The 20,713-nt window shown below is 49.1% G+C and overlaps 1 protein-coding gene across 1 annotated transcript in view; it reads right to left on the bottom strand.

Moving 5' to 3' along the window:
- Hmcn2 (hemicentin 2) overlaps positions 1–18,746 on the bottom strand; it is a 154,078-nt gene extending 135,332 nt beyond the window's left edge. Inside the window, 1 exon segment of the mRNA XM_041674639.1 lies at positions 18,355–18,746. Within this exon segment, the coding sequence (XP_041530573.1) occupies positions 18,355–18,613 (259 nt within the window). The 5' untranslated portion in view covers positions 18,614–18,746.
- Positions 18,747–20,713: the final 1,967 nt, after the last annotated feature.

Here is a 20,713-nt window from a genome sequence, read left to right as displayed (position 1 = left end):
CTAGACCCTGAGAGGAGTGTGGGTACTAAGGTGCATCACCCCTTGAGAGCACACAGCTGAGATTCATGGATTCTTTATCTGTGGATTTACTTTTGGAAGTCATGCTTGTACAGGGACATTTTGTTCCCTGAACCATTGCCCAGACCCTGGTTGTTTCTGTGCCAGATAATAGTCTAGGCTATTTAAAATACAGATAGACATTAAAAAAAATAAAAAAAATAAAAATAAAAAAATAAAATACAGATAGACAGACAGATGATAGATAGGTAGCTAAATAGATGATAGGTAGACAGATAGGAAGATAGGTAGATGATAGAAAGGGAGAGAGAGAGATAAATAGGTAGATAGGTAGATAGACTGATGATAGATAATGAATAGATGCATAGATGCATGGTTGGATAGACAGACGGCAAATGAATGGAGAGATGGATGATGGACGGGTGAATAGAGAAAGAGGTGATGGGTCGAGGATGATCACCCTCCCTTCCTTGGTTTGGTTTTTCCTTTGGTATACATGGCAAGATTGAATGTCAGTCACCACTCAAACCTCCTCTTCTGATTCTCTTTTTCTTTGAATGTTTTATGTCTTTGGTTTTTAAAAATAATGTTCTCTTTTTGCCTTTGTTTGTGTGTATGGTATGCATGCATGTGTAAGCATGCTCACATGTGTGTGGTTATTCATTTGTATACATGTATGTGGAGGCCAGAAGCTGGCATCAGGTGGCTTCCTCAATTGCTCTCTGCATTATATATTGAGGTAAGATCTCTGTAGAACTCAGAGCTCCCCTACGCAGCTCGCCTAGCCAGATGGCTCCAGGAATCCCTCTGTTTCCTGAGTCTTGGGATTGCAGGTGGGCTGCCACTGACCTGGCCTTTACCTGGGTGCTGGGAACCCGAGTTTCAGCCCTCACACTACATAGCACACACTTTCTCAGTGCTATGTGTGGCATCTTCTCAGTCCACTTAAAGACATTATTATTTATGGGTATGTACGCCTGTGTGTGTGTGTGCGTGTGTGTGTGTGCGTGTGTGTGTGCGTGTGTGTGTGCGTGTGTGTGTGCATGTGTGTGTGTGTCGCATGTGCAGGTGCCTGCAGAAGCCAGAAGAGGGTCTCAGATCCCCTAGAACTGGAGTTACAGACAGCTGTGAGCCACCATGTGGTGCTGGGAGTCAAGCCTGGTTCCTCTGCAAGAGCATCCGGTGCGCTTAATCACTGTGTTGCTCCGGTCCCTGTTGTTTGTAACCACTGTACTGGAACAAGATTATGATAATCTGGGCAGCCCTGGGTGGGAGGGTGAGCGTCCCGGATCCAACATCTAAGGCTCAGCTTCCTACCACCCAGGTTCTGGGAAAGTCCATCCTGTGAGAGAGGGTGTCTGTGGTGATTTGAAAAAAAAAATGCCCCCCCAAAGGGAGTGGCACTATTAGAAGGGGTGGCCTTGTGGGATAGGTGTGTTTTTATTGTAGGAAGTGTCACTATGGAGGCAGACTCTGAGGTCTCATATATGCTCAATATACCGCCCACTGAGACAGCCCACTTCCTGTTGCCTGAAAGATATAGAGTTCTCAGCTACTTCTCCAGAACCATGTCTGCCTGCCACCATGTCCCACCACGATGATAATGGACTGAACCTCCAAACTGTAAGCCAGCTCCCCCAATTAAATGTTTTCCTTTATAAGAGTTGCTATGGTCATGGTGTCTCTTCACAGAAATAGAAACCCTAAGTTGTCAGTCTCCCTTGGGAGACCAAGTCACCCCAAAGCAGCTGCCTCTTGTCTGGCCTCCTCCTGCCCCAGAGAGCAAACATCTGGATATGACTAGGAAGGGGCTGAGTTCTCAGAGCTCACCCACAAGCTGCTTGTGGGAGGGGCAGAGAAGCATGGCACCCATCATCAAGGAAGACTGCCTGTGGAGACTGGGCAGGCTGGCCGCTCCCACACCGTTTCCAACAGGACACTGAGTACAGGGCCAAAGAGAGCAGGGTGTCAAGTTGTCACTCTGAGAGTTACGTGTGTGTGTGTGTGTGTGGTGTGGTGGGTTACTGGGTCCCTCTTTCTCCCTAACAGCTGGTTCTAGACAAAAAAAAAATCCTAATGGTGTCCCTTCCTGACACAGTGGGCCTCAGGTGAGGCTGCTACCGCTGCTTTGTGCTGATTCATTTTCCTGATGCTGTCACAGAATCCCTGACACTACTTGTTTTAAAAAAAAGAAAGGTTGTTTCCTGCTCACAGTTCTGAAGGGTAACAGGCCCAAGACTGTAATACAGCGCCTGCTGGGAGCTCTGGGAGTCACATACGGCAGAAGTGGAAGTGAGCAGGCGGGAGAGCATGAGGGTAGGCTCATCCCAGGAGAACTCAGCCCAGAAAAAAACACTACCAACTCATTCCTGAGGGTGCAGCCTCATGACCTAAACCCTCCCTTGGGCTCCACATTACCACATGGAAAATTCAAGCTTCCATAAATCAGCTATGGGGTGGGACAGGCTGTGGCAGTCATGTTGACAGGCATGAATCTATTGTTGTTAGAGGTGGGATTTTTTTTGAGACAAAGTCTCATGTAGCCCAGGCTACCCTTGAACTCTTTATATAGCCACTAAGGACCTTGGATTCCTGACCCTGTTGTTTCCATCTCCTGAGCTGCTGGGATACAGGTGCACACCATCTCACTCAGCTCTTTCAGGGCGGGGTGGAACTCAAGACCTTGTGAATGCTGGGTAACACCCTACACACTGTCCCACATGTCTAGCACAATAAAACCTACTGGAGTCCAGGGAGTGACCTGAGCAAGGAATTATGAGCAGGCATCAGTAGAGATGGGGCTGGGATCTGGGTCATTCTGACCCCAGCTCCAGGCTGTCAAGCAGGCTAGAGGCTGCAGATGCTCTGTGCTCACTTGCTGGGCCTCATTGCTCCTGGAGGGGAGGGAGGTTCGTGACTGATGAAGGACATTTGCCAAACAGCTGGGCAGAGGTAGCGTGCAGCTCCTTAAAGCTGGGCACGCTGGCCGTGGGAATGATTAAGCCTGGGACCATGACTCCCTCAACCATTCTCCTGCCTACAAGTTCCAGAAGCCTGGCCCAGGCTCACCCTCTGCAGCAAACTCAGAATTCTCTGGTATATGTAGAACATGCAGGGTTGGGATAGTCCAGGTGCTTTAGCAGCCCCTTGTCTGGCCCTGTAAGTCCCCGTGGGAATAGTCAGGCTGTGGCTGGGCCCTCAGAGTTCATCTGTAAGAATCTCTCATCCTCTTATCAAGGACTCTTTCCAGATCTTTCCTCCCCCATAGTCAAGCAGCATTTGAGTCTGTAGCGAGTTCTCTCTCTCTCTCTCTCTCTCTCTCTCTCTCTCTCTCTCTCTCTCTCACACACACACACACACACACACACGCACCTCCCCCAGTAACCTCAACAGAACTCCCTACCCCCTACCCTGACACCATCATGCCCACCCTCTCCAGGACTCAGTTGTCCCATCCCAAAGAAGCAGGAGCTGGAGAATGCGGCGAGTAGGTTGCTGGGATTCCATTTTCTGAGCCTGAGCCAAGATGACACCCTGTTTGCCGCTACCCCCAATGACAGACTTGATGAGACAAGACCACCAAACTGATGGCGCTACCCAAAGAGCAAAAATGGTCCCAGAGCCTCCTCCACCCCCCAGGAGTCCAGAAGCTCCTCAGAGGCCCCTGCCAGGGCTTCTTTTCTTGACTACTCAGTGGGTCTTGGCTCCGTCTGCTTCTGTTCATTCGATGTGTGCTGGACCACGGTCCTGCTGGCCTGAGAGCTTCTACTTCTGCTATCCCTCTCCCCAGGATGCTGTTCCCAGACCTGCCTGATCCTTCTCCACCCAACAGCACCTCAGTTCAGCAATGTCACCGCAGGACTGACTGCCATGACTCACACCAGGAGTGTGTCACTCTGGGCTTTTCTGACTGCACTGAAGACCATGGCAAACTGGCATCTGCCTGGCCAGAGGTACTCCTTCTAACCTTAGAGAGTAAGGTTAACCCTTGGAGGCTGGCCTGATCCCACACCAGCCCCTCTGGGGGCCTCCACCATCAGGCCCATCACCCCTTTCCCCTGGCACATACCTCCCAGGTACCCAGCCCCCACCCCTTCTCCCTCTACCCCCTCCCAACTTCTCGCCCCTGAAAAGACTCAGGCCTGGAAAACCCCTTGACAAGGAACTGTCTGGCCCACTCCTGGCCGCTGACGTGACATGAACCAGTCTAGTCCTCAGGATGCATTCAGGATGACTCTGCGTCAGGATGACAGGAGCCGGCCTGAACCGGCCTGATATAGCTGATGCCTCACAGGTGCCTGGATGGCTAGTCTTCCGGAGAGGGAGCTGGAACTAGACTGAGGGAGTGAGGACCCCCTGGCTAAGGTAGGGGGAACCCGTGGGTTAAAGGAATGAGGACCCTCCTGCTGCTATAGGGGTGAGAACCCAAAGCTAAGGGAATGGCCCCCATGCTAAGCATGGAAAAGACCTCCAGCCTAAGGGAAGGAAACCCCAGGCAGAGGGAGGGGGAACTCCTGGGTTAAGGTGTAAAACCTTTGTGTTAAAGGAGGGAAGATGGTCAGACTGAGGGCCTGAAGCTCCTCCGGCTGGGGAGGTAATCACAAAATCAGGGTGGTAAAGACCCCCACTTACACAAATATGCCCCATAGCTCCCATGCATGCTAAAAAAAAAAAAAAAAAACTGCCCCAACCATGAGCAGTTCTGAAGACAGCAGCATGAGTTCAGTGTAGCCATCCCAAACCTCTTCACCAAGGGATGGCAGCATCCCCAGAGACCTAAAGACAGGGGAGACTCTGGAAGGTTCTAAATTAGCCAACAATCAGACATGTGCAAATTAGCACAACACCGTATGTCATCTACCAACTTAGCCCAAAGTCCTTATAGCAGGCCAGATGTGATAAACACAGTCCCAGGGTGTCCTGGGCAGGGCAGAATTCGGGGAAGTTTTTCCATACTGATCAAAATGCAAAAGGCAGGGGCCACTTCCACAGAGCAGTTTCACTTCCAGGAATGCATCCTGCAGACACATCCCAGTGCATGTGGGTCTGCAGCAGAGGGACAGAAAGAAGCCAGCTTCGTATAGTAGGGGATGCGCAAAAAATTAAGGTAATGTGATAAGTAATATCACTTGAGGTGTCTTCTACAGCCATGAAAACCAATGTAGAAAAAGTGAATGTCCCGACATGAAAAGGTAGCCATAATATAGCATGCAGGGTAAAACCCTCACTGACTATAAGTTTAAAAGTTAAGATTGTAGGGACTGGGGCGATGGCTCAGTAGTTAGGAACCCTTGTTGCTTTTACAGAAGACCTGGGTTCTGGTCCTAGCACTCATGTGGAGACTCACAACCACAGAGAACTCTGGTTCAGGGGCCTCTGACACCCTCTTCTGGCCTCTGTGGGCACTGCATGTATGTGTGGCATACATGTATATACATACATGTATATATATGAAAGCAACTGACATGATTCAGTGAGTAAAGCCATCAAGGCTGATGACCTGAATTTAATTCCCAGGACCCACATGGTGAAGGGGGAAATGAACTCCCAAACTTTTTCCTCTGACTTCCACGTTCATGAAATCACACATACAAATAAATGTTTAAAAGGGGGTATTTGCATATAAGTTGGCCATATATGTGCTGCATACATATGCACACATATGAGCACACGAGCACATGCATATACAAACACATACATACACACACATAAACATACACACCCATGAACATGCACAAATGCATATATGTACACACACACATACACAGAGCCTGGAAAGATATAAGAATATTAAAGTTTGCATTTCAGACTGGAGAGATAGCTGAGTGGTTGAGAGCACTAACTGCTCTTCTAGAAGTCCTGAGTTCAATTCCTAGCAACTATGTGGCAACTCACAACCATCTGTAACTCCACTTCCAGGGGATCCAACCCTCTCACATAGACATACACCTAGGTAAAACGTCAATGCACATAAAATAAAAAATAAATAAATTATTTTTTTAAAAGTCTGCATTTCTTTTTTTTTTTTTTTTTGATTTTTCGAGACAGGGTTTCTCCGTAGCTTTTGGTTCCTATCCTGGAACTAGCTCTTGTAGACCAGGCTGGCCTCGAACTCAGAGATCCGCCTGCCTCTGCCTCCCAAGTGCTGGGATTAAAGGCGTGTGCCACCACCGCCCGGCTGCATTTCTTGAACACTGTATGATTAGACCGTTTTATAAATGTGTCTTTACTTTGCTTTCTCGAGTTTGGGTTTTGTCCTGCAGTGGCGCCCAGAGCCTGTGCTCTACCACTGCACTCCAGTCCCTGTTTGTCAGTGTTTGAAGGAAACAGATTGTTAACTGGAAAAGCTGAACCCTGAGCCAAAGCTTGACAAAGAGCAGAAAGGAAGAACTTCCTGGATGGTCTGAAGAGATTAACCCACACGCACAACTCCTGCATATGCAGTCAGCGAGAAGCCAGCTGAGCATTAAAGACAATAGTCACCATGACCACGGGACTACAGCAAGGCATGTGGGAACCAGTTACAAGGAAGGGACCGCACATGTCAACAGGAAACAGACCTGGCAACGCCACAACAAGAGCTGGAAACTTACCTGCTGAAATCGGTACCCGTTCCCAAACCACACAGAGGATTTTTGTTTTGTGTGGGTGCTTTATTTGTGTTAAGATAGGGTCTCGAGTAGCCCAGACTGGCCTCAAACTCCCATATAGTGGAAAAGGACCTTGAATCTCTGATCCTCCTACCTCCTCCAGTTCCCAAGGACTAGGATTACAGAGCTGGATCACCACTCCCAGCCTTTTGTGGTGCTAAGGACCAAGTCCAAGGCTTTGTGCAAGTTAGGCAAGCACTCTCCCAACTGAGCAGCATTCTTTTTCTTTCTGTTTGTTTTGCCTTCTGATTTATTTAGTTTTTTCTTCTGGTTAAGCTTTTGTGCTTTTTGGTTTGGGGTGTTAGAAATAAAATTGTCCTTAACCTAATGATTTAAAAATAAACAAACAAAACAGCAACAACAACCACAACAACAAAAGGAAACCAAAAACAGACCTTCACATCAAGAGCCAGCATCCTAAGGCGCAGGTTGTAGCTCAGTGTTTGAGTCTGTATTTAGTACGCTAAGCCCTGGATTTGATCCCCAGCACCAAGAAACAACCAACCAACTACCAAAAGAATCGACCTGTAAATGACAAAACCAGAAACAAGACGAGATGCCTTCTGTCACCACAATTCTTTGAAACGATTCTGCATAGCGGGCTTCCAAGGCAGACTCTGCAGACTGTGCGTAATGGGCGCCAACTCAGGAAGCTGGGGACAGCACCAAAGGCTAAAGCTTCATTTAAAGAAAACTCTTGAGGGCCTAGGGAGCAGGCTCAGTAGGGAAGTGCTGGCTGCACCAGTGTGAAGACCTGAATTCAGATGTCAGAGCACATATAAACACCAGCTGCACTGGTGTGTGTCCAGAACCCCGGTACTGGGGAAGTGAGGACAGGAGGACCACTGGGGCTCTCTGGCCAGCCAGCCTAGTCTAATTGGGAGCTCCAGGTCTGGAGAGAGACTTTGTCCCCAAAAACAAGGCAGAGGGAGACCAAAAACCACACTCAACATCAGCCTCTGGCCTACACACACACACAGAGGCACAGACACACACATGCACACATATATATACACACACATGTGCATGTGCACACATGCAGGAAATGCACAAATGCATGCATGCACATGCATGCGTATACATACATGCCTTCAGTAAAAAAATGTTTAAAAGGCAATAATTGCATGAAAACAAATTGTTCCCCAACATCCCAGAAATACAACCTTTCAAAATGAAATATGATGGATAAAAACATCCTGGCCAAAATGGTAACACACAGGAAAGGATGCAGCTAGAGATAATCTTAACTGAACTGGAGGAATTTATAGGAAAAACATGGAGCCTGGCTAAAGGAAGTGTGTCACCGGGGGGGGGGGGGGGGGGAGCAGGACTTTGGGGATGGGTGGATTCCTTCAAATGGTAATTATAGCTAGATTCAAGATTTAATGAAATTTTGAGCAAAATCAGAGTCAAGTTTTAGAAGATTTTAATTTTAAGTTATTTAGTTAATTTATTTATTTGTGTGGCAAGATCTCACTATGTACACTTGGCTGTCCTGGAATTCGCTATGTAGACCAGGCTGGCCTCAGACTCACAGATATTCACCACCTGCTTCTGCATCCTGCGTCGCTACACTTGACTTGTATTTGTGTGTGCGCGTGTGTGTGAGCACGTGTGCGTGCGTGCATGTGTGTGTGTGTGTGGCATACGCATGTGTGGCTGTGTGTACATTAGTGTAGATGCCCAAGAGTCCTGAAAAGAGCGTTAGGTCACCTAGAACTGAACTTACAGGCAGTTGTTGGCTACCCAGAGTAGAACCAAACTAGGGATCTCTGTAAGAGTAGCCGATGTTCTTAACTGCTGAGCCATCTCTCCAGCCCACAGCTGAATTTTTTAAAGAAGTTAACAGAGATTTTCTGTTACCTAATATTTCATCTGAAAGAATAAATACTTCAGAATAGTTTGAAAATTATGACTATGAAGGGATGGGATGTTGCTAAGCAACGGAATATGTGCTTAGAATGCACAAGGAATCAACATGATTGTGTACCCTGCAATCCCAGCACTTGGAAGGTGGAGGCAGAGGAATCAGGAGTTCAAGATCATCCTTGGGACACTGGGAGCCATGGCTACATGAAACCCTTGTCTCAAACAATCAGAAGCAAGAGCCTGGTTCTGGGTTCCATCTCTAGCGCCATAAAACAAAGATATGAAATGAAGTTTAAAAATGGGAGAAGAAATTGGTTTAAGTCACTTTAGAAGTGGGGTTTAGAGGACAAAGCAGAGTAAGCCAGGCCTCGGTTAAGAAGGCCTTTCCCACGGGGTTAGGAGTTAACGATTCTGAACCCATGCCTGTCCATGCTGGAATGGAATAATGGAGTAAGTGGACAGCGGACAGATGCAGGAAGCCAGGTTTGTCAGCGTTGGAACGGGAGGTCAGAGATAAGCCACATGTGTTCGGCCTGGCTCTACATAGGAAGAGGCTGCCACGATGCATGTGGTAGTGATTTATGCTGGAGACATCAGTGTGAAGGCATGCTCTGCTTGGAGGGACACGGCTGTGTGTCGGGCATCCTTCCTGTTGCGATGAGACACATAGCAGAAGAAAGGGGGCAGGGATGCATTTGGACCCATGGTTGAGAGGCTGTGGTTAATAACGCTGGGAAGAAATGGTGAAGTTTATGGTGTGGGGAGCCTCCTGTCTACAAGTCAGGAAGTAGCAGACAGGGAGCACTCATGTTCTGCCAACTTCATCTGGCTCCCTACTCGTCCCCATTTTTAGTCAGTTGGGACCCACCCTCCGCTCAAAGGGTCTGAGGGCTACTTTTAGGGTGGCCTTTCCCCCTTGGTTTACCCTCCCTAGGAATCCCCTCATAAGCATAACCAGGAGTGTGCCTCATTAATGCCTGAGGTGTGTCTTCATCCAGTCAAACTGACGATCAAAATGAACTCTCACAATATGGCTGTATCTAGACACAGTGGCCAGCAGGAAGGCTCGGGGGTAGAGTCTGCTTGCTGCAAGGTTTAGACTCACATGGTAGAACTGACTTCTGCAGGCCGTCCTCTGACCTCCGTGTGCATGCATCACACACACACCTGTTGAGAACCCCCAGACAAGCATTTGGAAACGCAACCGAACATTTTATATCAGAAATGCGGAGAGGAGCACGCGCAAGTTCTGTGCATGCTCAGATCTCCCCACTCTGCCATGAAGGGGTTCAGAAGCGGTGACCTCTAAGCCGCCACAAGCACATTTAGCACCAGGGCATGACTGCTGACACCATCCCCCAACAAGAACAACCAGGAATCCTCAGGGGATCAGCTAGTTCTATAGAATGTGTGCCCACTGGCAGCATCTTTTAGTACCGAGGAGTGTTTGAAAGTTAACAGTGTCGGGCTTGGGACTGTGGCTCAGTTAGCGGAGCTCTTGCCCAGCATGCACTGAGCCCTGAGTTCTATCCCCAGAGTGGATAAGGAGATGTGGTGCACACCTGTAATCCCAGCACTCAGGGAGGGGAGACAGAAGAATCAGATGTCCAAGGTCACTCTCAGCTATATAGCAAGTTCAAGGCCAGCCTGGACTACATGAGACCTTGTATCCAAGTTATAAATGTATCAGTAAATAAGAACAATGTTTAAAGAACTCTTTTGTGCTGCACAGGGAATATGGCAAGGAACACAGAAGCCAAGCACATAAGCCTCCACTGACAAAAGCCTGAAGGGTCTGAGCCAGGAAATAAACAAAGCAGTCTTGGAGTAGACGGAAGTTCAAAACAAAAAAACAAAAAAACCTGGGCTTCCATGCCAAATGACATACATGACATCATCATAAATAAGCAAATAAGGGGCTGGAGATATGGCTCAGTGGTTAAGAGCATTGGTTGATCTTCCAGAGGACCCGGGTTCAATTCCCAGCATCTGCATGTCAGCTCACAACTGTCTGTAACTCAAGTTCCAGTGGATCTGACTTGTTCACACAGACATACGTGCAGGCCAAACATCAATGCATATAAAATTACATCATAAAAAATATTAAATAAATAAATGAGAAAGAAAATACCAGCTACACCTTCCAAAGAGACAGCAGGGAAAGAGAGCAATGATCCCCTTCACGCTGGAGGGCCCTGGCCAGCATCTGATCAGGCATGGCCAGGGTTGCGTGCCTCTTGTTGGAAGTGCACACACCTTATGGAAGCCCCGGCATTGGATCTCTTTGCTCTTCTCTGCCCCAAACCAATATCTAACTAGCAAAGTATGGACTTTTGGTAATATTGTCCATGGCCGGAGAGACGACTCAGTGGGTGAAGTGCCTGTTGCCTGTGCATGAAGACAGGTATGGCAGTGTGCACCTGTTACCCCAGTCCTGAGACAGGAGGATTCCAGGGTCTAACTGGCCAGCTGGTCTAGCTAAAACAGTGAACTCCAGGTTCAGGAAGAAGTAAGAAGTAGTTCCTCAAAAGGTAAGGTGAAGGGAGCAACAGCAGCAGCCCCCGGCCTTGGGCCTCCACATCACATGCATGAATATTATATATACATGCATGTACACCACCACACATCCACACCACACAATCACACACATATAACCCACACATGTGCATGTGCACCACACATGTATACCACACATACACACACATGGACACCATACACACATGCTTGTACACCACATGTGCACACCACACATGCACACCACACAATCACACACATATAACCCACACATGTGCATGTACACCACATATGCACACCACACATGTACACCACAAGTATACACCATCCATGTACATGCATGTATACCACATGTGCACACACATATACCACGCATGCACATATAATATATATTATATGTATAATGTATTATACATATATATTCTGCTCTATCATCACACTAATTCTCAAATCTAAAACTGTTATGAAAAAACACTTGACTAAAAGTTTTATAGGAAAACATAAGAGGCTAGAGAGATGGTTCAGGAGTTAATAGCACTGGATGATCTCCCAACGGACCCAGGTTCAATTCCCAGCAACCACATGGCAGTTTACGACTATCTGTAACTCCAGCTCCTTCATACAGATATACATGCAGGCAAAACACCAATGCATATGAAATAAAAATAAATAAAAAGAAGAAGGAAACATAAAACCAGGTATGAGAGCACACAGGTGTGACTCCAGCAACGGGGAAGCAGAGCAAAGGGATTGTGAGTTCCAGGCAGGCCTGGGTTTGCATAACAAAACCAGCTCCAAAATGAAAATAGGGGAAAGTGGCCGAGGACAGTGGCAAATATCTATAATCTCAGCACCTGGGAGACGGAGACAGGAGGGTCAGCAGTTAAAGGCCAAGTTCTAGGTCAGCCTGGGCTAGATAGCAAGTTGTATGCTACATAAGGCCCATTTCCAAATGCAAAAAACAAAACAAAACAAAGCAAAAAGATAGGCATAATGGCACACACCTTTAATTCCAGCACTCTGGTGGCAGAGGCAAGTCCATCACTATGAGTTTCAGGCTAGCCTGAGCTACATAGTGAGACCTGTCTCAGAAGACAAAGAAAGAAAGTCATCGCCGTAATAACAGAGAGCAGGCATCCCTCTCTTAACATGTTTTATTAAGACTAATAATTAAAAAGTGTATCCTTGGCACAAGAATCACAGTGCAGCAGAAAGAGTGGAAAACCCAGACATATTCCTCCTGTTAAGTAGTCTGGGAACAAAGCAAGCACCAAGTGATGAAAAAGAAAGGATATGGGCGGGAGGTGGCTCGGTCAGTAAAGTGCCTGCCTCCCAAGCCTGAGGACCTGAGTTCAGATCCCCAGCACCCATGCCAAAGCTGGACACAGGGGTAAACAGGGAGGCAGAGGCAGGCAGATGCCAGGAGCTTGCTTCAAGTCAGCAAGGCCAGCAAGTTCAGTGAGACATCCTGTCTCTCAAATAAGGTGACACTGACCTCTGTGTACACACATGCATACATGCACAGGAGCAAATGTACACATATAACACATACATGTGCTCATGGGCACACATGCACAGAGCAAGGATAAGTTTATAAGATGGACCTCAGTAAGTATTTGTTAATAATTGTAAATATTATAGTATTTAATTATGATATAAAATTATATTAAGATTTTTGTTTGTTTGTTTTTTGAGACAGGGTTTCTCTATATAACAGCCCTGGTTGTCCTTGAACTTGCTCTGTAGACCAGGCTGGCATTGAACTCACAGAGATCCGCCTGCCTCTGCCTCCTGAGTGCTAAGATTAAAGTCATGCACCACCACCACCTGGTTATATATTAGATTTTTTACACTGTAGGCTAATTTATTTTTAATTACAGGTAAAGGGATTGAATGCCAAGAAAATAAAACCAAAACAATTAAATCTACATCTAACTAATTTTAATGGTGGAAAAAAAAACACACTTGTAAGCTGGATAAAGAAAAACATGAAGAAGGAAAACTCAGCCGAGTTCTCTATACAAATACCGAAGACCTTCAAACCCCAGGAATCACAAAGGATATAAAAAGGTAACTGACCAGGAAATACACTAACCACTGGGGAGGGGCAGCTCAGTGGAAGTGGACTTTCTGGCATGGGCCCCATCCATCGCCCCCCAGGGCTTGAGTTGTTGGTACCACCAACAAAATGTCCTCAAGTGAATTAGGAGGAAAACCATTTGTTCCTCCCATGCCCCCCAAAAACCAACAACGAAATGGCAATGCATAGAAGAGAATCACAGAGGAAGGGAGGGAAGGAGGAAGGGAGGGAAGGAGGGAGGGAGGGAGGGAGGGAGGGAGGGAGGGAGGGAGGGAGGAGAGAGGGGGAGGCAGGGGTGATGCTAATGAACACTTTAAACTGTACTGAGCCTGGAGAGCTGCACCAACAGAAAAACTAGCCTCTTCCCTTAACTCCCAGGAAGTTGGGGGTGGGGTGGCATGCTAAGAATGGCCCCTCAAATGCCCAGACATTCTACACACTTGAAGAGTCACCGAGTCACCACCCACCACCAATGTTCAAAGTGGCCTAGGAATTCCACTGCAGCCAAGTCAGTTAAAGCCACAGACAAAGTCACCCTGGGAGTGGGGGGGTTGTAGCTTTTAGTGGAGGGAAGCACAAAGCTGTCTACACTTCCAGTCAGATGCGGCAGAAAATCTGTCACTGTTCTACTCTAGAAATTGTCCAGATTGGCTTGTTTGTTTGTTCACTTGAAGTAGGGCTAACCTTGTAGCTTGGCTCTTCTCCAATACAGTTCTCCTGCCTCTGCCTTCTGGGTCCTAGGGACTACAGGCATTTGAGACCACACCCAGTTATGATTTCTAAAACTTTTTTTTTTACATTTTTAAATTTTTTAAAGTTATTTCAATCTATGTGTGCAAGTGTTTGACTACATGTAAGTCTGTGCACACACACTGTGTGTGCCTGACACTTAAGGAGAGCGCGTCAGAACCTCTGAAATTGGAGTCACAGATTCCAGTCGTGAGCCCCCACGTGAGTGCTAAGAATAAACCCAGCTTTTCAGGAAAGGCTGCCACCGCTCTTAACCACTGAGCCGTGACTCCAGTCCCTTATGCATTTATTTATTGGGTAGGCACAGGCACGGAGGGCAGAGGGCAGCTTTGGGGAGCCAGTTCTCTCCTCCCACCATGCAGGTTTGGTGGATCAACCTAGCTCATCAAGCTTGGCAGCAAGCACCTTTACCCACTGGGCAATCTCGCTGATCCTGCTTTTTTGCAATGAAAGACATACTAAACCGATTTCCAAAGCTTAAGTACTTCTTTGTTTCCAAGGCCTTGCATCCCGAGAAGCACCAGCGAGGCCCTGTGCACCCCTTCCGGACTCCCTCCAGTGGCTCCCTTGAATAAAACATTCCCAGGACCCAGAGCTGGGGGGCAGGACCCCCGACGTCTCAAGTTCATCCTCTACTGACGGGCATTCCATTTGCTGACTCAGCAGTCACAGCCAGACCCCAGCTGCAAAGCCTGCTCAGGACACAGCGCTCCAAGCCCATACAAGGAAATTCAAGGCCTCCCAATCCTTGGCAGCTACAGACAGCAGGCAACGGGCAACAGGATTGGCTACATCCATCTCCACCCCGCCCCATTTCCACAGGACAACTGCAGGACTCACACACACACCTGTCCCCACATGTCACACTGCCCTCCAGCCCTCACCCAGCCAGCCAGGAAATCACTTGTTCCAAGTGTGTCCCTAGCAAGCGCAACCAGTGTTCCTTCCTGTAATGCCACTTCTCGGTCTTTCAGTGTGTGTGTCCCCCCCACACCCAGTGTCCTCTCCCATGACACTGGGTGATGGCCAGGTCCAATACCTAAGTGACTTTCTTTCCACTTTTCATTTTGAAATAACATCTTGAAGTTGGGCTTGAATTTTCAATCCTCCTGCCTCAGCCACCGTGTCCAGCTAAACGCGTCATGTTCTGCACCCCCAAACTGTCCCCAGTAGGCTGCTGGCTCCTTGGCATGAATCCTAGCCCCCTCCCACTTTGGGCCTTATAGAACTCTGAAATCTTCCCTGAAAGGAACCTGGGGCTAGATTTAGGGTTTGGTTGGTTTTGGGGAGCCTGGGAGGGGCCAGTGAGACGATAGGTCAACAGCTAAAGGTGCTTGTATCAACCTTAAGGCCCCCATGGAGGAAGAGAATGCTGATTCTAGATGCTTGTCCTCTGACCTCCATATGTGTGTTGTGGCATATCCACACACGTGTATACAGCAGCAAATAAATAAATGCATGTCACTTCATTATTTTTAAAGTGAGGTAGCTACCAGAGTGCCCAGATGAGGGCACATGCTTGGCAGATTCTAGCAGAGAGGGCCCTTTTCTTCACCTCCTGAGGTCATGTCCTTCCCAAAATTCTTTCCATGTTGTAAAACTGGACATAAAATTGTTAGAATAAATGTTTGTGCTTTCTAGTGCACGGTGGAAACCCGAACTCCAGAGAAACACAGGCTGAATAAGGAACGTGAATTGCAGTAGCGCATCTGAATTTGGGGTCCAGCTTTCTTTCCAACTGCGCTCTTGTCTACCCCAGTGTTTGCAGATACCCACGCCCTCTGCAGCAGAAATGGAACTGTAAAGGCAAAGCTTCCAGGGTTTTAAACAAACAAAAAGTCCATATGTCCTTTCAAAATCAACTAGACGTCTCAAGAGCATACAGATCCTCTCTAGAGCATCCAGGTTCTCTCCACAGCACCCACAGGCCTCTCTAGAACATCCAGGTCCTCTCTAGAGCATCTAGACCCTCCCTACAGCATCCCCAGTCCTCTCTAGAGCATCTAGGTCCTCCCCACAGATCCCCGGTCCTCTCTAGAGTATTCTCCATCCCTTCAAAGTGGGAGGGAACAAGAAAAACGGGGTTGTGGAACTTTGTATATATGTTTGCTTTTAATGATGACTACTGTTCTTTTTTAAGCAAGTTGCATTGCAAGTTTTCATTCCCTGACAGCTGGAGGACCATTTTCTATTGGAAAAATTTCCGTACATCTGTAGTAAAGTTCATTTTAATGAGAAGTTGGATTTGTATTTTATTACCGATTTTTAAAAAGATGAGCATCATTTAAAATTTAATGGATTTAGAATAAAGTACAGAGGTCTGGCGAGAAGGCTTGGTGGGTAAAGGTACTTGGCCACCAAGCCGGTCAACCTACGTTCCAGTTCTAGAACCCTCCAGCTCTCCTCCGGCAAGTCGTCCTCTGAATTCCACATGCATGCCATGGTATGTGCATATTCACACACAAATAAATATTTTAAAATTAGAAATAAAGAAATAAGGAAGCACAGAGGACAAACATGGCTAGAAAGGAGGAAGAAAAGGACAAAGAATGGAAGGGAAGGAGGGGAAGGACTGAGCCTTGAAGGTTGGGGGGCTACATACCACTCAGTACCCAGAGGACATCTGAAGTTAGTTGGGGGAGGGGGTGAGGGAGGTGGGATGGGCGTTACCAGGAAGGGGCAGCAAGCATGGCCTTCAGAAGCCCCATTCTGGGCTCAAGACACTGTCTCAAAAAGCTGCTACCCCATCCTGCAATGGGAGCCAAGTGTTTTAGGGGCAAACACAGTAATAACATCATACATCCAGCAGGTGGCTTCAGGAAACCCTGTTGGTGCCCTGGATCTCAGTCACTCCACCTCAAAGGTAAGTAGGAGGACTGGATCATATCTACACCCGGCCCCAGAGGAATAATGTCTTTAGGAGTCCAAGACTATACAGAAAGTGGGGGAGAGAGAGTTGGGGAGATAGAGACTGGCTTATGTTCTCACAGCATCCAGCTTATGGGGGTGGGGAGCCCCATGGACTCATAGAGCAGAGGTGGAAATCTTCAGACACCAGAGCCTAAGATAGGGAGAGTCAAGCCCCTTGAAGATTATGTGATTGGCAAGTGTGCCCCTGAGAGGCTTGGCACATCGCGATAGGCTTGGCGAGCCTCCTCAAACACTTGGTCAGCACTGCCTGGAATCTGCCTTTAAAGCTAGCCTGGATGGACACGTGGACAGACAGAGCAGCTGACTTCAAAGAGAACAATGAGATGTGACCCTCAGGAGTAAGGCAGGAGTGTAGAGCGGAGCTCAACCCCCTGCTTCTCCCCAACTTCAGTGCAAGTTCTTCATTAAAAAAAAAAAAAGAAAAAGTCGGGGCCAGAGAGATGGCTCGGCAGTTATAAACATCGGCTGCTCTTCTAAAGGACCCGGGTTCAATTCTTAGCACCCACATGTCAGCTCACAACTGTGTACCTCCAGTTTTAGTGGATCTGACTCCCTCACACGGACATAAACGCAGGCCAAATACCAACACACATAAAAATTAAAATGAATAAAAAAAATACTACTTTTTAAAAATGTTGAGAGAAGTAGTCAGGGCTGGGGACATGCAGGACATGTCTCCCCTGAGAGCAAGGGACACATGATGAGACCTTCCAGGGAGCATTTTCAGTCCTCAGCTGAAAAGTAGGGCATGAAGAATCAGCAGGAGTCAAGGAGACCTGCTTGGCTGGGGATTTCTCTCTGCTGAGATGGGCAGGCAACCGGGAAAAGGCAACCGGCTGAGTTACTCCTAGCGTGGTGGGTTCCACAAAGGGCTGCATTTCACCCCAAAAAGGGTGGCCTTTGGGGTGTTCCGGGGTCCCATGCACAAGCTGGGAGATGAGTCTAAGAAAAACCTGGTCTTATTGAAAATTACTCAGTCAGCAGAATGCCTGCCCAGTGCATGGAGCCCCATCCGTCCTCAATACCAGACAAGGGGGTGTGTTGTTGCTGGTCTGTGATGCCAGCAGTCTAGAAACTGCGGCAGGAGGATCAGAAGCTCGGGGCAATCCTCCACTACATAGCAAATTTGAGACCAGCCTGGGCTACATGAGATCCTGTGTCAAAAAGTGAAAATAAAGGAGGGGAAAGAAGGAAGGAGGAAGGAAGGAAGGAAGGAAGGAAAGAGGGAAGGGAAGAAAAAAAATAAAATCCAGAAATGAAAACCGCACAGGCTCCTGGCGCCTGCTGCCAACATCTCAGCAATTTTCTCATTTCACGATGAAGAGGACGAGGCTCAGAAGGGTGAGGTTGCCTGCTAGAAACTCTCAACCTGGGTTGTGCCAACCTGGGGAGGAGGGGGTGCCGGAGAGGGCGTGGCCAGGCAGTGAGAAAGGGCGAGAAGGCACTCAGGCTCTGCCATCACGCTCACCGCAGAGGGCCAGGTGCACCGGGGAAGCCAAGGGGTGGGGGTGGGGCCGACCTCAAGGACCGCCAGGGCGCTACCTGGGTCGTGGAAAGGCACCAGTGCATAGTTGGCGATGACCCGGCTTCGACTGCTCAGGCTGCGCTCCAGAATGCGCGAGGCGCCGTCGATCACCTGCATCAGATCATCCCACATGGAGCCAGTGACATCGAAGACAAAGGCCAGGGTGGCATCTCCTGTGGCGGGGGACAGTGCCGTCGTGGGCGCGTCAGACGTGACCTCCGCCACTGCCGTCGAGATCGCCACTAGCAGTTGCAAGAGCAGCGCGCCGGGCGTCATGCTGAGCCGGAGCAGGCTGCAGCAGCGACGGGACGGGACGCGCAGGTCGCAGTGAGAGGTGGCAGTGCTGTCTCGCTCCAATGGGTTCACCGGACAGGGGCTCGGCGGGGTCCCCCTGGTGGGAGCCCGAGGCGGTTCCTAACGCCCACCCCGCCTCCCTCACCCCCTCCCCCAACCGCCCCACAGCGTGACTCAAACTTTCCCAGCCCCGCGGCTCTCTGGTCCAGCCCCGAGGTTAGAGGAGGACGCAGGGCAGACTGCAGGAGGGAGGTGGGGCCGCTCCGGCCAAGCGCCAGGGATGAGGGTGCGGGAAGCCACCGACACCTGCAGGCCCTTCTGCGGGGGCGGAGAGGACACACGAGCAGTCCAAGCCTGGCTTAGGCAGGCCTTGCAGCCACTGCTACCTCCACCCGGCCTTTCCAAGGACCCAGGGGCTCTGAGTCTCCTAGATATTGTAATTATTCTTGTTAAAAATCGACAAGCCTGAGCCTGGCATCCACCATGGGCACAGCATCCCACAGTTATTATCTGGAAGCTTGCCACAATCCGCGGGGAGTGGGGCGCCGGGAGGGGCTGATACTAAGATCAAACCGGTTTATTCGATACAAGTTATCCGAGGCTCGGAGAGAGAAGAACCCATTTACTAGGTAGTGTAGGCAGCATCAGAAGCCAAATATAGAAAAATCCCAAATTCCTTTGTCTCTGCTGCCTCCCTCTGAATATTGTAAGACATTGTTGCAGACATGGGGACACCAGAGCGCTGGGCACACACTCCTCTGGTCACCTTCCTAACTAGACTCGTGGATTGCAACGTGAAGGGGCTGGGGCACACGGAAGTGACTGCCCGGGCTGAGTTCAGCCATCTTCTACCTGATAAGGCTCTTCTGTCAACTGGGTGGGTGAGGTTGCTGTCTCCACCACTGGGTAAGAGAGGACACTTTCTCCACAATCAGGCTGAGTTGGGGAGCGCTCTCTCTGCAGTTGGACTTTTGGGGTATTCCTCCATCACTTGGCTGGGCAGAATGTTTCCTCCACCATTGGGCTGGGCGGAGGTCGCTCCCTCCATTCTGCTGAAGTCCTTCACCCTCCCAGACTGTACACTCCTAGTGATTTTTGCCCTTACAGACCAAGAGCCCCTGTGTCCTTGTCCTAGCTCTGACTAAACCCTGGGACCGTGCCTGGGTGTGTACAGCTGCCTGCAGCTGAGCTCTGTGGCAATGGAGACCCGGAGCCTGGCACATGACACGAACCCAGTAGAGATCTCTCTGCCACCTGCGAGGGGAGGTGGGTATCAGAGATGCTTGGTTATTGAGCCATGGCCATGGGCAGGGGGCAGGCCAGACACGGCACAGAGACCCGAGTCTAGATGAGGGCCAGAGACCTAGGGAAATGTCTCGTGGGCTATGGCAGAAGCTAGGACCACAAGGCCAAGTTCAATGGGAAGCCGAATCTTCTGCCCTTGTGCAAACTGGCTTTTTAAATCTCTCTGGGTAAAGGCTGCAACTGCCCCCAGAGCCTACGCAGGGCTGGGTCAGCTGTTGGAGTGAGGAGAGGGGCCCCAGCTGTGGGAAGGCAGTAGCAAGCAGGACCAAGAACCAAATGGTGCCATTTCAGACCCAGGACAGAGGACTGGGTCATTCAGTCTGCAAACATTAGCTGAGGCTCGGCTGAATGTCAGGTACTGGAAGAGGTGCTGTGGGGACAGGGATTAAGGAGATAAAGGAGTGTGGTCCCCATCCTGAGGAGGAGGGAGATGTAAACAAATCACGCTAAGCCAGCGAGATAAGTGCCAACAGCAGAATTATCCAGAGCTTGGGAGCTCGGAGGAGGGAGGGGCTGAGCCTAAGGGGTCAGAGGAGGCCAGGGAGGGAGGCTGAGAAGCTGAGAAGCCTGCAGAAAGGAGAGGAAGGGCACTGAGAGCTGGAGCTGTGTGCAGAGGCAAGGAGCGCAGAGGCTGCCAGTGGGCCCCCCGGGGGGCCCTGAAAGGGATGATGGCAGAAGAGGGGCAAGGGCTAGAACCTGGAGGACCTTACATCTTCCCCAGCCCTTCTGGGGTTTATTTAAAGGCATTGGGAGTTATTGGAATATTAACCAGAGAAG

This window comes from Microtus oregoni, unplaced genomic scaffold (genome assembly GCF_018167655.1).
Source record: "Microtus oregoni isolate MIOR12 unplaced genomic scaffold, Mior012 000025F_ref0000491, whole genome shotgun sequence".
Lineage (NCBI taxonomy): Eukaryota > Metazoa > Chordata > Mammalia > Rodentia > Cricetidae > Microtus > Microtus oregoni.
This window is presented reverse-complemented; position numbering and strand designations above follow the sequence as displayed.